This window comes from Miscanthus floridulus, chromosome 13 (assembly GCF_019320115.1).
Source record: "Miscanthus floridulus cultivar M001 chromosome 13, ASM1932011v1, whole genome shotgun sequence".
In the NCBI taxonomy this organism is placed as follows: Eukaryota; Viridiplantae; Streptophyta; class Magnoliopsida; order Poales; family Poaceae; genus Miscanthus; species Miscanthus floridulus.
In genome coordinates this window covers 82,553,574-82,570,075 of record NC_089592.1, presented here as the reverse complement: position 1 = coordinate 82,570,075, position 16,502 = coordinate 82,553,574, and the positions used below count along the sequence as shown (strand labels likewise).

At 44.6% G+C, this 16,502-nt stretch overlaps 3 protein-coding genes across 3 annotated transcripts; all 3 read right to left on the bottom strand.

Moving 5' to 3' along the window:
- Positions 1–2,087: 2,087 nt before the first annotated feature.
- On the bottom strand, positions 2,088–5,432 carry LOC136501164 (uncharacterized). The gene is made up of 6 exons (XM_066496655.1): positions 5,061–5,432; positions 3,925–4,149; positions 3,753–3,826; positions 3,562–3,665; positions 3,355–3,423; positions 2,088–2,704 (listed from the first exon to the last, which is right to left on the bottom strand). The coding sequence occupies exons 2-6, from the start codon at positions 3,996–3,998 to the stop codon at positions 2,441–2,443; spliced, it is 585 nt and encodes a 194-aa protein (XP_066352752.1). The 5' UTR covers positions 3,999–4,149; positions 5,061–5,432; the 3' UTR covers positions 2,088–2,440.
- A 1,240-nt stretch (positions 5,433–6,672) lies between these two features.
- Positions 6,673–9,558, bottom strand: LOC136501486 (uncharacterized). The gene is given in 4 exon segments (XM_066497006.1): positions 6,673–7,115; positions 7,204–8,078; positions 8,080–8,216; positions 8,219–9,558. Coding segments are annotated over 3 exon segments (1,377 nt in total). The 5' UTR covers positions 9,348–9,558; the 3' UTR covers positions 6,673–7,115; positions 7,204–7,967.
- Positions 9,559–9,885: 327 nt separating this feature from the next.
- On the bottom strand, positions 9,886–16,493 carry LOC136501387 (auxin response factor 21-like). The gene is given in 14 exon segments (XM_066496898.1): positions 9,886–10,509; positions 10,966–11,158; positions 11,264–11,515; positions 11,517–13,045; positions 13,216–13,354; positions 13,437–13,512; positions 13,747–13,869; positions 13,946–14,110; positions 14,252–14,342; positions 14,546–14,630; positions 14,718–14,882; positions 14,970–15,026; positions 15,133–15,231; positions 16,187–16,493. Coding segments are annotated over 14 exon segments (3,285 nt in total). The 5' UTR covers positions 16,346–16,493; the 3' UTR covers positions 9,886–10,357.
- Between the last annotated feature and the right edge of the window lie 9 nt (positions 16,494–16,502).

Sequence of the window (16,502 nt, the reverse complement as noted above, 5' to 3'; positions counted from 1 at the left end):
TGACCCCACATCAAAATTCCATCATAATCAATGGGAATAATCAAATCAAGTTGATGTTCATAATCTGTCAGGATGCTGCGTCGTCGTCGTTATTTGGGCCGTTGGGCCTTGTAACGTGTTGGGACACCTTATGGACGTGAAGAGGGGTCCTTGGGCGCCCCTTAGACTATATAATCAGTAGCCACCGCCTATGTTAGGGTTTGAGTTTTGCTTTAGATCAATCTGTCTTTGAATAGTTATCGTTATCGGTTTGTGAAACTCCACATTTGAGATCTTAATCATATATCTGCAAGTGTCACTGTACTTGAGTTGCGTGTTATCTTATTATTGCTTGTGTTCTTCGATTCGCAGCAAGGATTAGCCTTCTTGGCGAGGTCAATCGGATTGTGACACGGTTGATGATCAGAGGAGACGTGGTGCTAAGGTTGCAGGGTTCAGGTCTTTGTGATCTGAAGCTGGATCGGTATGTCGCTCTCCGACCAAATCGATAGTTATCTTGAATTTGACGGAAGATCGGGATCCCCATCTCCATCAGCCATGTCATTCACTCCAATTCGCTTCGGGTAATCTTGCACCGCGCTTTGCATTTTCTCATCTAACTCACTGCACACCAGAACAAACAAATTAGTTATCAGTATATGCTCCAAAAAGAAAAGAGGAAAAGTATCTCATATTGGTAGGAAAGAAGCTGATTTGTCCGGAATAAAGAGCAATTAAATCCTATTGGTTCATGCTCAGTTTTTACTTTAGTCATCCCATCGTACGTAATTGATGTAATGAACAGAACTTGTGATAAAAAGAACAGAACTTGCGATTAAATAGTTTCTCCTTGTTAATGGTCTTGTTCGGCTTACCTTATAATCCACACTATTCAGCATTCTTTTTTTCAGCCGAAATAGTGTTTTTCTCTCACAACAATTCAGCCAGAATAATATTTTTAGTCAATTCGGCCAAGTTTCAGCAAGCCAAACAGGCCAATGTGTCAAACAAGTTAACGCTAGTCATTTTCAAATAATATAATACACATACTCCATCTATCCTAAAATAAACCAACTTGTAGCTATGTATCTATACAGTGCCAGAAGTTGATTCATTTTGGGTGGCCGGAGTACGTACTTGGGTACACAGAATTCACGCCATTTCCTTTTGCAAACAAAGTGCAACCTCATTTGACATTTTCTTGAACATGAATTGGGACTGGTAAGGGATTCCGACCATTCCCACACGTCCACACCATCGTTAGTTCACTAAAAATAGAGCACGTGGCACATTTTAATAAACTAGCAAGGCGAGTACCAACACCCTAAGTAGCAATTACGAGTAACATAGCATCCAAAAGTTTGTCAAAAATTAGAGATGTTTCGCCGATAAGTCAGGCTGAAAAGTATTATTCGCTGATTTATTGTGAAAGAAAAATAATGCATTATAATTGATAAGCCAGACTAATAAATTGAAGCGAACAGGGCACCTGAATTGGTGTGCACTGGCGCAGGCCCACCGCGGCGAACGGGAAGCTCCATCTCGTCAGGCCACGCGGAGCACTCGAAGGTGAGCGCCACTCCAGGCCGCGCGGCTGTTGTTGCGTGCATTGGTGGCCATCGCTTGGCATCGCTCCTCCACCATCTAGCGGTTGATTACAGGAGCTGGTCGAGTGGAATGCCTGATCTGCTGCTATGGCGTTTCCTTGATGAAAGAGGTGGAGGTGAGGCTAAACTTGTGGAGGTCAAAGAACCAAGGGACCAGCTGTCAGAGCAACAGCGTGCATGGATTCTTGTTCTCATCTCATGGATTATGGATTTGATGTGGAAGTTTGCAAAGTAAGCCCGGTTACCAAGCGCAGATAATTCTCTTGTTAAATTCAGTTTGATTGATTATTACTAAGATGCAAAATGCATTTGATTGATTAGATAGAAGGGCAAATCTGTAACGCATAAACAATGACATTGTTGTTGTGTTGTACTGAAATAACAGCAAAGCTCTACTTGACATGCTGTAACTTTAGTAGGGAAGGATACATTTAGTTGTTCGACACAGTTAGAAGAGGTCAAAGACTCACAGACGCACAGTAGATTGAATGTTTGAATTGAACATTATGACAATAAATATCATAGGGACAATTTCTTTTTACGTCTGAGAGGCGAGGCGAGGCTCGTACAGCGTATCATGTCCTTGTACAAAAGAACAGTCACAAATCTTGACTGTCACGATGACCAGAGATGAACAAGGTACACAACAATGTGCATTTTCTAGCTTGCACACAAAGCATGCTTTTGCAACCGCAGGCTCACTTGGTGATAATAGGTAGCACTTCACTACCATCTGAGAATGCCATGTCCCAAAGATAATCGCGGTATAGATCATCCAAGGTTGTGTAGTTGTTCGACGGCCATTTCAAATATACTGGCTTTCCTCTAGGCCATGTGTTGCCTTTGATCTAGTCCTAGATAAATATGGCGCTAAACACCTCCTCCAGCGCTCTTCTCTTACTCAACTCAGCAGTCCATCCACCAGCTCGTGCTGCTCGCTCTGCGCGTAGTCTCCTGGTCTCCTCGTCATCTCCTTGAAGAGGATCTGACCGACTGCTGATTAGTTGGGGAGCCATACCTGTGGGGCGAGGCTGAGCCACTCCCCCAAGAACGGCGGCAGGTGCATACTGGCCCTGAACTCCTGCCCCACCACTAATACCCTGAGAACTCCCAGCAGCCTGTAACAGATTGCAAGAGCACCAAGTGTTGGCATTTATACCAAGAACACGATATCAATGCATCGACCTCAAGAAAAAATAGTATCAAAGTAAAGCAGTACAGTATAGAGAAACATAATTAAAGGAAAAGGAACTTTGCAATAGTTCTTTATGCGAGATATGTGTGAGTCAAACCAGACGAAAAACTGAACATGATCATATAAGGATACAAAGAGAAGATGACAATATCATGACTTTACTAAATTTCATTTGCGGTCATGTTGGTCAGGTAGGGCAATATCTAAAGATGTAAGACATCTATGCAAATATAACAATAGAACATGTTGATAAGATATCAAGGTGATAAATCTGAAAGCTGTAACTTCATGATTTAGCATTTCATCACTACTATATTCTCATGATGTTTATTACGTTCAAAAAAAAATCTCATGATGTTTACTAGAAGTTTTCCTGGTTGGCCTACTAAATGGTAGTGCCAAATATTTCCCATGCAAGCAGCTTACCAGTGACACCAGCATGATGGGATTGCTCATGTACTTACACAACCAGCTATCAGACAATTAGAACTCTAAGTTGAAGACCCATATTCTATTTTATAACCTTCATACTTTTTTATGAAGAAAACATATATCTTGGAAATATCTACTGACCATATCATTGGCCTCGGCCTTTACAGGGTTCATCCTGCTTGCTTTAAGTGCTGCTGCAAGATCTTCCGCCTATAAAGGAACACATTATACATAAAAGATAAATCTTTTTCGATCAGATATATGAATATGTCAAAGGTTAGAGTAAAACATTTCAACAGGAATTCCGGAACTCCATAAGACTAAATCAGGGATCATGATAAAACACACCCTTTTAGCTCTGGACAAGTATATCTGCTCCGCATTTTCCTGTTGGTATCTTGCAATTTTTGCTTCAATCGCCTCGACATCTATCCCTTCGATCAGGTTGAAAGCTTGAAAAGAAAAATCAAACCTGCTAAGTTTTTCCCAATTGATATAATTCAAGAATAATAAATTAACAAACAGGGGGAACAACTCACTCATATCCTCAATTTCTTCCAGATAATCGTTGTAGTCCTTCAGAGTAGGGAAATGTTCCTGCGTCTTGTTGAATCTAAACCCAACATACAAATAATGGTAGTTAGTAGCTTGATAGAAAGAAATCCCTTTTCTTACAGAGAGGGAGTGATTGCTTCAGGGTGTGGAGCGCACATGCTGGCTATCCTGCGGCGGATGGTCATCTCCTTCGCCCACGCATTCCCCCCGCCGCCTGACACCATCACCATCTCGCCGCCGCCGCCTAGACCACAGGATCAGCTCCCGCACTGCCTGGACTCACGCCGCGGTGGGTTCGAGCTGGGAAGTGAGCAGGGTGGCTAGGGTTCGGACTTCAGACTTCAGAGTGGGAAGAGGAAGGGGAAGAAGCGTACGCCTCAACTGCAATTAGAGAAAAAATGAGAGGTCCTACCGACAAATTACTGGTTTTAATAAAGCGGCACTCTACTTTATCAGGGTATCCTAACCTGACAATCATAGTTATTGCAATCTAACCGGACAATCATAGTTATTGCAAGTAATTTGAAATACTATTACTCGATTCAGTTATCTTTGACAACTCATTTTTTCACGTCCACGCATCTATATAATATACGTTTAGAAATCTACGAACAACCATTCATGACGTAAGGTTAGAAAGTGTCACGAATGCAGGTAACTTATACTTGCTTCTCTGATATTCATTTTTCATCAAATTTGGTTCAACCCTTTACCCTTATTTACAGGATTAGCCATTCACTTCGAAGTTATATCAATGATACATCATATATGTTGTTAGCATCAATCTTAAATGATCTAAAATAGTAGTCCCGCGGCAATGCACAAGGTATTCAACTAGTTTGTAACTGCAGATGAAGTCCATATTACATTAGAATGACAAGTCCATCCATCCATCCTATTCATCATGAGTATATGAAACTAACCAATCAAAGATTGTAACTATAGTACATAATAGATGAGTAATTAAACTACTAATCTGTTAACACAGCATACACCATGTCACCTATTTCTATCAATACATGTGAAACTGCATGCGACAGCTAAAAACAATCTGAACTACTGCCATGGCATATCTACTGCACTCTGCAACAAGTCCAAATGTTTTTTTTTTTTTTTTGCTTTTTATTAATCGTATGCAAAGCAGTATGGACAGATAGCTACATGTGTGCACCTATTAAAAAATGAAACGAATCATGCACGAATCGACTGAGACCTAAATCCACCCATTCATCAACATTTTCAGGTCGCAGGAACCTAAATGAGGGGGATTAGAGGGAGCCTGAGAAGCATACCTTCAACACTGGCTGGTCGAGCTGGAAGTAGTTGAATCAACGGGCTGCCACGGACCCACAGGTCGCAGGCCGGTCAAAGTCGTCGAGGCTGCTCGGCATCGCTGGATCCGTCGGAGGTGGAACAAGTCGCGGGCGCTTGCTGGATCTGCAGGGCGTCGACCGGCAGTCGTGGTACAGGCCGTACAATAACAAAATGGGACGAGCCCTGGCCCTTGGGCGGACGGGAACATGGGGCGACGAAGGAGCGCCGGTGGTAGGGCTGCTGCAGCTGCAGGCGGCGGCGCTGAAGTCCTAGCAATCGCCGATGCGGCGCTCCGTGCGGAGAAAAGGAGAGTGGAGGCGGAAGGGCAAGGCGAAAGGGCCGAGCGCACGAAGAGGAGCGTTTTTCGGTGGGTAATTTTTAGGAAGAATTATTTATTTGACACTCAAACAAACCGGTCTTTCATATTTGGTACTAAAAATTTTAAACTTTCTTATCTGACACTAAGTTTAAATTTTCTTCCGTAAATAGCACTACCATCTATTTTCACTTGTAACGATGTTAAATGACTTGCAAAATGACGTAAGTGCCCTGGTCTGTAGTAGGCGTTTAGAGCATGCACGCACGCTGCTGCTACTTCTGCACGCATGCTGCTGCTGCACAAGGCTGCTTGCTGCGTTCATCATGACCTTGGACTCGTCGAAGCTGAGCACGCCGTCGCCATCGAAGTAGTAGGCCAGCGCACTCGCTGCTGACGGTCGACTTCGGTGAAGAGACGTCGCTGGTGGGCGAGTTACTACTCCACGCCAGGGTGGTGTCGTCGTCATCGTCGCTGCAGGCACTGCCTAGTTCTCCGCCAAGACCGCTTGCTAGCTTCCTGCGATCTCCACCATGTGCACCGTAGCTCCTTTCGTCCTTCCTAACCTCGCCGGCGCAGACATGATGAAGAGGACGACGATGGCCACGACGCACGCGGAGGTCGCTCCTGCCGCGGTGCGCTGGTGCGACTATGGCGTGGACGATGACGCCGACATCGACGCGTTGCTTCGGGACATACACGCCGCCGTGCGCCCTCGCTGCCGCGGACCTGCCAATGCCGCCTCAGGAGTTTCTTGCGCGGTCTCGACGACACAACTATCACTAGGACTACGAGGACAGCGACTTCCAAGCCGTTCTCCACGGTATTCGGAGCGTTCGGATCCCAGCCGCCGGCTTTGCTTCGATGCCGGTGGATGCTTCTGACGGCTTCCCAAGGACACCAGCAGCAGCAGTGGTGCTTGCAGCGCCGCTCAGCTACGGCGACGATGCCACCGAGGCCGATGTGATCACCATCAAGACGTCGCCCAAGATGAAGCAGCACCATGCGTGCAGAAGTAGCAGCAGCGTGCGTGCTCTAAACACCTACTACAAACAAGGGCACTTACGTCATTTTGCAAACCACTTAACATCGTTACAGGTGAAAATAGACGATAGTGCTATTTACGGAAGAAAATTTTAACTTGGTGCCAGATAAGAAAGTTCAAAATTTTTAGTGCTAAATATGAAAGACTAGTTTGTTTCAGTACCAAATAGATAATTCTACCTAATTTTTACCAGTTGCAAGGGGCAGTTGGTCATTGGGAAATGCCGCTGTGGAAAATCTGGGCGTATGGGCCGTCCATTCGATTTTCTCCAGCAGAAGGCAGAAGCTGCCGAGAATCAGTTCCGAACAGGGCCTAAACAATTTGTAAGAAGCCTGGTACGGTGGTACCCCACTGTGCCACAGGCCATAATAATCATAATCATATCAATGAAATGATGCGCCACATTTATGCCTCCTGACGATGGCACTAAACCTATATAACATTTGCAATAAACTCATCCTGGTTGACTCATAAACGTATTGGAAACATCACAAGTTCACAACAGACAGACATGGCCACATGGGGATGCTTCACCAGGCCAAGAATGAAGGTGACTAACTCGTTGAGTGACTTCCATTCCCACATCTGAATGGACAGAACGGCATCCTGATCATCAGTTAGACTCAAACCATTGTTCTTGTTGTCACATACTGGTACGCCATTGCCTCTGCCCTGAAATCCCGAAAACAGGAGGCGATCAGGCATTGTTCTTCTTACAGCAAACGAGGAAATCTTCTGAAAATAACTGAGCAAATTTTACCTGCGAATGACAGTGGAAATCTTTTATAGGCCATTGCATTAATCCATTATCAAGACTATCCGGGACAGGTTTAACAGAATAGTCTGTGATGTAGGCATATTGCCCCTGTTACAGATCACTAGTCAGTAGACATCGTAATCTTTCGCAGTCAATACAACAAAGTTTCTGAGCACAGCCGGTGTAATGGAAAGCGCAGTTTCAAAAACATTTCTGAAGCTAAAATAAGAACTGCAGGATCCATATTCTGTTCTGAAAATAATTCAAGCATCAATGTAAAATTGACTTTGTACACTCCAGGTCGACTAATGTCTTGATGAAAAATTTTACTATATTGTAACTAGCCAAGAGGAAACCAGATCACTTTGAGTTAGTCTTAGCAGTCAGCATGTGCCATTCACATTGCACTGGCAGTGAGCTTAGAGAAATCATGTATAGCCATTTTGTCATAAAAATTGTTGTGCACCCTAAATACCAATTGTCTAGTGTCTGTATGAGGTGCGGTGTGTACATCGCAAGAAAACATTCCTCTTGGGTGACAAGTGATTTGCCCTGATATCTGAATACTCAATAACACTACAGAACAAGCATCTCAGTTGTGTTTTTTTTTTGGGGGGGGGGGAAAACTGAGGTATATCAAACAGTGAATCCAGTGGTAGTGCTTGAATGCTAATATAACCATCTCAGCTCTTAGCAGTTGACAGCAAGTATATGGAACTGTCTTTGTGGAGGCTAACAGAAACAACACCGCATAATGACTAGGGATGTCAAAATTTTCTTATATGTTCCAAGAAGTCCCCAGTTAATTTCCTCAATTCTGTCAGAAAATGTCCAGAATCAACAGTAACTGCGATTTCAATCAGTGATACTGTAGCAATAAAGAACAAAATTCTCGCCATTACCAACATCTATTTCGAACAGTTCTGAGAAAACTTGGCGAAGAACATCAATCATCCCTTTGTAGAAGGACCTATGTGCAGGAGGCGGAATCACATTCAGAATCAGAACTCCGTGACTAGGATTGTGCGCACAGAGAGAAGGACATTTCCATGAGTCATCTCCAATGGTGGATCGCTGACACCACACATAGCATCAGAGGAGTCAAGATCCACCATAATTGCACTGAAATTCATATCAGGCTTCCCTTGCCGAGAAAGATCCTGTATCATCTGTATAGCATCACCGACATGGACATGTAGGAACTCATCCTCCACCAGCCCAAAATGATTCCTTGCGACATCCAGGACAACACCATCGGCCTCTATGCCGAGTACATCGAACTGAAGCCCCATTCTGAATGACATGAGGAGTGATCCACCTCCGACACCAGAACAGAGACACCTAGGCCTAACACCTGACCGAATACTCTCCTCAATGGATGGCGCAGTCACTGCGAGACCGGAAACCATGGCTTGCAGGTAAGGCTGGACCAATGATCCACCCACCTCCGGTTGCAACAGCTCACCTGACCCTTCCAGTGCTTCCAGCAACGGCGACGAAGCAGCAGCAGGTGACTGACATAGGCGCACCTGCGTCTGCACAAGGCAGGGCATGCGCTTGAACCGCAGCCTGCGGCGCAATTCAGCTGGACTGGGGCTGCAGTCAATGGCCACATCCTCGACAACCATCTCGCCAACAACAGGGCCAGCGACGAACTTGATAGGGGCAAGCCGGAGGAGGTCATCCTGGAAGGTGAGCAGCGGGACGTCAGGGACGGCGTTGTCCCGAAACGCGGCCATGGGGCAGAGAGCAAGGAGGAGGGGGAGGAGCCGAGCGTGAGTAGGGTCTGGGTCCGGGCGACGGATGCACGAAACGATCCGAGGAGAAGGCGCTGACAGCTCAGGACCAACGAGTATGAGACGGGAGAAGCGGGTGGTGGAGAGGAGGAGGTGGAGGTGGCCGGCGCGGGTGGAGAAGATCCAGTCGCGGTGCCGGCCGGCCGGGACGAGCATTGCCGCCGTTGCCGGGACGGGCGGGGCAGGGAGGGGCGAATCGAGGACGGCAACCCGGACGCACTCCCCCGCATCGCCGCCCCCGTCCCCGTAAGGATTGGAGGCGTGGCCGAGGAAAGGGTTGGGGAAGGCGAAGGAGACGAAGCGGGAAGGCGCGATGCGGCGCCAGCCCTCTAGCTCCGGGCTCACCGCCATCGCGCCCTGGCTGCCACTGCTGTGGCGGCGAGGCACAACGAAGCGCGAGAGCGATCCCTTCCCCGGGGTTTCTTGACCTCCGGAGTTCGAGGGGTGATCTCTATGGCGTACAGAGCGTATAACGTGAAGTGAAGCGAGCCGCCGGCGTCGAGCCGATGGCTGTTGCGGAGGCGGGCCGGGGTGGAGTGCGGACGAAGATGGGCGATGGCGACCCAAATTCTCCACCTGAAAATTCCGAGATGTCCTCTCCGATCAATGTATCGTGGGGCACACCGGCCAGTGAGTGTACTTTCGCAGCACTATTCACTGATGATGAGCATCGAGTATACTGCTTTTAGCAATTCAATTAAAACAGTTCGAACTCAAACTTCTCAGCTTCAATCATAGATAAAAATAATCTTTCTTGAATTTTTTTAACAACAATAATTAATAAAACTAAGTTTGGAAAACCATTTACGATCTCCCAAATTTGCATACGGGGATTTCGATTTCCACCTAGTGTTTTGAGAGGAACCGAACAAATTAAAGGCGATCAAGGTAGGTTCACAAACAATGAAGCATATGTAAATTGAATTCATTTCTCCACTCAGATCTGTATCTGTGGCAAATTATGAATGGCTGTACTTGTACCTAACAGCCTCTGGGTTTCAGCTTTTCAACTAAGTTGCAGCAAAAGGATATACAAAGCCGATATATTGTATATAATACATAGGCAGGGTAACTGTAGTATATGGATTGTAAGGCTGCCAAAACATAGCACAATAGAAGCGCTACATCTACGAGACTACAGCAGAGACAGACCATGAAGTACATTTCCTGTAGGAATTTCACTGAATTGCAACATTTTTTTTAAATGTTAACTGTTTGCACGATCATCCAAGTGTAAAAGTTTGTGCTCAGACATCTGGACCCTAGATTATCATCAGCGGATCATGTTCTTGCTATCGTGGGACGGATTATACCAACATTGTGGTGCCCAGCTAGTGCAAAGTGTTGACAGTGTCTGCTTTCTAGTCACCGGTGACCCTCCACGGGTGACCCCCATCTGAACTGCTGCATGCTTGGTTTCCAAGAAAGCTGTCTCCATAGTCACTGGCCAATCTCATTTGCCTTTCTTCCTGTGGTGAAAGAATCCTGATGCACCGCACGCAGTTCACGAAAGTCCCTGCAAATGCATAGCCACCAATCTTTAGCAACCAATGTGGCAGAAAGAGTCAAATTTGGAAATTGGATATGGTTGAAGAATTGATGAAAATTTGATCGAACTCTTTCAATTTCTCAATCAGATGAGACCATGGCAGAATTTTGCAGTTCCACAGTCAAAACCCAGAACAATTGATTTTAGAGCTTCTCCACATCTTTTTATCAGGAAGTGTGTTTGCTCAAAGTTATAGTTATCACTCTACTCACGGAACCATATGAATATCACAACTAAGACTGAGGCGTCAATCAAAATATCAAAATGGTTTCAGGTATTGCATTGCCCCACTGTCACCATTGATTTTACTGTTCATGAGCCACTCAATTGCAGAAATCCATCATGCTAGCCACTTTTCTTTTCCCTTTCATATGCTAGCTATTTTTTTAGACAAATGGAAATAAAAAGCTTAAATGACTTACTCCCATGGGTCATCACCAACTAATAGAACATCCTTCTCGTGATCTTCATATACTAGCTTCCAGCCAACTCTATTTTGGTCACTGAGTTGCCCCTCAATACCAAACATACGGGCAATATCATGCTTCAGTTCATCATATCCAGAATATCTGTTGATGTCAATTGATCTTCCAACAGCACCACGCTTGTGCACCTGCAGATAAGTCCCTTGATCAGGAGCTCAGTACAGTCCTTATGCAAAGAGTGAATGTTACATTTGTTGTGAATGACAAAATTGGAGCAAAGCCAAATAACACACCTTGGTGTATGTTCGTATCCGTTGATGAGCAGGACCTGGAGCCCGGGAATTTCTATTTAAGAATGGGATATCATTGATTGATGAATCTATGGAATTGAATGCAATATCAGCAACACCAAATGAATGTGAAATCATTGAAGATGATAACTCTTGTTGAGAATCCTTTGATGAAATGTAGTTAGAGATGCCATTTCCTGGCATCTGATCCATGTACTTCTCAGTTTCAAAGGTAGTTCCAAGCAAAGAGTCTTCAGTTAAGAGGCTCCATATGGCCATCAATGTTTGCCCCAAATAGAAAGTTATTTCCTGCATCTGTAACCTCAAACTCGCTATCTGGAACCGTTTCTCTCAACGGTTGATGCTGATTGAAGGATGAAGGTGGAAAATTTTGTTGCAGTGATCCGTCAGCCTGAGAAAGGCAAACTGAAGTCGCTGAAGAGGACGTATCCAAATAATCCATCTGAGTGCTGTTCATGTAGTCTTGTCCAGTAGCTGGCCTTTCTTCAGTCATCTTGGGAATCACCATTGTGTGCTGTGTACTCTCAAAAGGTTTCATACCCTGTTCAAGTGTAGAACCCAATACAACAGATGATTGAGGAGCCTTTGCTGCAGTAGGTAAACATTGGTTCTTGGAGCTACTTGGAGTTGATCGCAAAATAACAGGATTATTGTTTGTGGATGGTGATGTTGAAGAAGAGGGAACATCATCCGTCTTCATTGACTGCACTCCGCCAGGCACATGCAAAGAGCGAGCACCCATGGAGGTGACAATTTCTGATTTTACAATAGAAACAGCATTCCCAGGAAACTCGTGAATTGGTTTGGGAGGTTGAGTCTTTTGCTGCGTCGGGTACTGAATAGTGCTACTGCTATGCAAACCTACCACTTGGGTAGCTACCTGCGAGCACTGCTGAGCAGTTGAATGAGAATTTACTGCTTGTTGCTGCAAATCCAATATCATTTTCTGCTGTTCCATGACCAGAGGCTGCTGTGGTTGTAGAGCCTTCAATAGTTGTATTTTCATCTGATCAGATAACTGTGTTACCATGTCTGCGTCATTAGGTACCTGATGAAAAGGCTGTATCTTTATTTGCTGTTGTTCCTGCACTGACTGCTGAACCTGCTGCTGCTGCAGATGAGGATGCTGTTGCTGCAGAAGCTGGATTTGTTGAAGACCACCTTGTATGGTGGTGTGATTTTGAACCAGAGGTTGCTGTTGCTGTAGTTGAGCTTGGACAATGACTTGAGGATGCTGAGGCTGAGCCTGGAGAATGACTTGAGGTTGCTGGACTTGAGTATGGACAAGTTGAGGCTGTGCCATACTAATCATTGGTTGGCTGACTTGCAATTGTTGAGTTACCGGATTCTGTTTCTGTTCAGAACTGCAATTTTGAACTACCTTTTGTAGTACTATAGCACTTCCCAATTGGTTTGGTGTAGCTATTACGTTTGCTAACTGTTCGGTCTGCTGGTTTTGGGGAGGTAGCAGCGAAGTGTTGAACTGGATGTTATTTTGTTGCAGGAACTGGGGCTGGAAGCTAATTTGCCTAGATAGATCAGCTGCAGCCAGTGTTTGTACAGGTTTTCCAGCTAACGGATTTAGCAATTCCGGTTGCATAACTGTGTTGGCAAGAGAGGAGTTCTGTTGCATGTTCATCCACTGAACTAAACTTAATCCAGGAACTAAACTGTTTTGAGTACTCAGATCTTTCTTGCCAATCTCCTCAGCAAACCATGGCATGGTCCGCTTAAAAAGATTGTCCATTTCTGAGCTATCGTCATCTACAGATATGATCAGAATATAACAAGAATTTATCAAGTACACAGACAAGGAAATTAGTATTATCAATTTGAAAGGAAATGCAATTAAGAACTTCAATGATACATGCACTAATACTATTCATTAATAGAATTGAATGCTGTTGGGCCAATAATTGTACTTATGTATTTACCTGTTATCCCAGGTTGTCTCGGACGTTTTGCAGTGAACAATGGCGAGGGATAAATGAAGAATGGAGCTATAACAGGTTCAACCTCCCAAAGGGAAACCCTGGTGCGTCTCTCACTTGGCGCTGCTTCATCCCATGCAACCTGCATATACAAACACTTATCTTAAAAATCAAAGGGAGATGCAGCAAGGTTTGAGTATTTAGTTTGACTGATCAGGTCAAACCTGAATATTGCGCCATTGGGAGTTTTTCCACCTTACAGGATCCATATCACTTATACCAGTTATTGTTCCCATGTACCTGCAGGCAGTTGACAAAAGATCCTAGTTCTCAGAAAGAACTGTAAAAATCTAGGTAGAGAAAACCACATGCAGTTCATAACATGATACACAAGTATTCTAGATGCACCAGAATGCTAAATTCTAGATTAGCTAATTGTAATCAAGAGGATCCACTAATCTTTTTCTAAAGTGATTTCGAAGTTGATAGGACAGCTACAGAGTCCAAACATTAACTAGAGCTGGAAATTTATACCTTCTTGTTGCAGATTCTTCAGTTTCAAACATCATTCTAAACCGCATGCCAAGTGATAGTTGGTTGCTATAGACAGCCTTCTGGTACTTGGCAAAAGGAATAACAAATTCTGAAGGACTAGCCCTGAAAGAGATAAAAGCAGTCTAATTGAAACTTTCAGTACATTACTTCTTTATATATTACAGAAGATGCTATTTACCTTGGATTATAGAATACTGTGAATTGGCTGTTATTAGCTGCTGCATGGGCTGCAGCAGCAAGAATTCCAATATGCATACTGTCACTAGACAAAACAGATGATGAGAGGTTAACAGGCTGCCTATTTGCCCGCCTTATCCCCAAGAGGAGTTGCTGTCTTCCGTCCCTACAATCACAGGCAGGAAGCTCAGCAGCTTTAGTTATACTCTCTGTAGACTAATTCGCTATACCGACTGCCAAAGAATACCATAACAGCAATCAGATAAACATTCACAGAAAGACAAGGTCTTCACTCTCCAAACTTTACCTAATAAACAGGACTGAGTCGCCAGCAAGGAGTCTCTTTCCACTGACAAATAGGCTCCAGCCAGTAGTCAGCAAATGCCTTTTAGGCTGGCCTGATGAAGGAAGAAAACTTTTAATAAAATATGAAACAATGTGTTTATGAAATAGCAAGATAGGTCTATTATGAGTACATGTTACTAATAAAATTATGAAATTAAAGAAGATAAGTGATATTTGAATAAGGACTAGACGAACTTTTATTAGTTCCTTTCATGGCCAGTAGGAAACTTGGTGCAGTATTTTTTTACAGACTTGCCTCGATATATATGACGGAATGTCCAAATTGCATCGTGCAAATCCCTGGCCTGCAGTTCCTGAGCAGGAGGCTGCATTGAGAAGTTCTGTACAGTGCAGCGCAGACAGATTAGAACAATTAAGAAAGCCAACAATTCAGCTTTTGACCATTATAGGATGTAAAGTATTCTTACAAGATGGGGGAAAATTCGCTCTGCAGCACGCCGTGGCACAGAGAAACCTCCATGAGTGCTTGTATCACTTGCAGTCAGTGTTTTACAAAAGAACTCTGTCTGTGGTCTGGTTTGTTTCAGTGCAAGCTCTGTTGCCAGCAACGTCTCCTTGTCACAATGCGTCACCTAACAGTACCAATTCCAAATTCAAGGTGGTACAGGTACATCCTATAATACAGATGACATAATTGAAGATAGGGAAGTATGACCTACATTGCTAACTGGTTGGAGAGTCATTCGAGCATAAACCTCATCTGTGTCAGGATCAGCCTGTCAAATTTTGTTGAGAGACACATTAATCAAAATCGTTCACATAAAAGAGAACTAGCTCAACAGCAGTTATTTTTCATACTGTATTGAAAGAAGCATTTCTTACTAGCATAGTGACACTACGGAGTATGCATATAAGCTTAGATGGAAGATTTGGATAGCTCGGAATTTTGGCATCTGCATCCTTTCGCATAGATGCTGCTACCTGAAATTGGCATCAAGGAAAGGAATAAGAATTGTTCACCATGGAACTCCAGACAACTCTCACAACAAATAAACAAGTGGTTTTTTAACTGGTTTATCTTTTAGCTTTTATGTAACTTTTTTTTTTTTTTTTTTTTTTTTTTTGCGGAACAGCTTTTATGTAACTTTAATATAAAACTGGCACACAATACACAGGCATTTCATATGAAACTCCGTTTTAGTTGGGCAAACAGCCAAAGACAGACGTAGATAACTAAGACCAGGCCCTAATTCCCTAATTATTTTGTTCGCACTAGAACATGATCAAATAGACAGGACAAGGGAGGCTTAATGGCAAAAAAATGTTTACTGCTTGTCTAACCAGTAACCACTCAAAAATGTATATTATTAAGCTATACATGGCAAACGAGAGCTCAACATCACAGACAATAAATATAGAACTATCATGTGAGTTAAGCATCAGCCTTGGCAAAGCAAATGATCAAGTATCAACGAGCAATTGTAGAACATCACGCAAGCGGCATAAAATACTTTGTGTTCTGTTACGTCGCCCCCAAAAAACCTAAAATTAGTTGGAATACAATAACATTACTAAACAACCACAAGACTAAGCCTTAATTGTGAGCAGACAATTTTCTCGCGCTGCTGTACAAAAAGCCACCTGGGAAAAAAATGTTTTTGTCAGGAGACAAATGGAAAGCAAGCATTTGGCGGCGAAGCTCCGAGAACCAGTTGCCGCCGAATGGCGAACCAACCATGGAATGACACGCGCGCGGCGCACATCTCCGGAGAACACGAGGAGGCGACAAGAAAGAGACAAGCCGAAGTACGCCACAGAAAATCGCAACAAGAGAACAAATTTCATAAATAGAAGGAGCAATCTCGCTCATCGGGAGCTTGGGGGGTTGGAAAAACGGCAGCTTTGATCAAGAATCGCCGCGAGGGAGGGAAGGGACCTGCTCGCTGTGTCCCTGGGGGAAGTAGACGACGAGGCTCCCCACCGGCGGCAGCGCCACGAGCGGCCCCGCGCACGCATACCACAGCTCCTGGTTCTCCTTGGTGCGCCCGGCCTCACCGGAGCTCGTCCCCGGCGCCGGCGCCGGCGCCGCCGCCATCCCCGTCTCCGACGCCGGCGACCACCAGTCACCCAACCTCGAGCTAACTACCTGCTCCTCCGCCGCCGCCGCTGACCGGGAGGCATCGCCAGGCCCGGGCGGCCGGCGAGGAAGAAGGCGGGTTTGAGGAGCAGCTCGCAAGCAGGCAAGCAGCCCC

What these genes read in the sequence shown, in the direction of transcription:
- LOC136501164 (XM_066496655.1), bottom strand. Translation starts at nt 3,998, where the DNA reads ATGGTGATGGTGTCAGGCGGCGGGGGGAATGCGTGGGCGAAGGAGATG. An exon ending in CGCCGCAGGATAGCCAGCAT is followed by an intron (nt 3,827 to 3,924) that starts GTGCGCTCCACA and finishes TGTTGGGTTTAG; the next exon opens with ATTCAACAAGACGCAGGAAC. An exon ending in AGGCCGAGGCCAATGATATG is followed by an intron (nt 2,705 to 3,354) that starts GTCAGTAGATAT and finishes AATCTGTTACAG; the next exon opens with GCTGCTGGGAGTTCTCAGGG.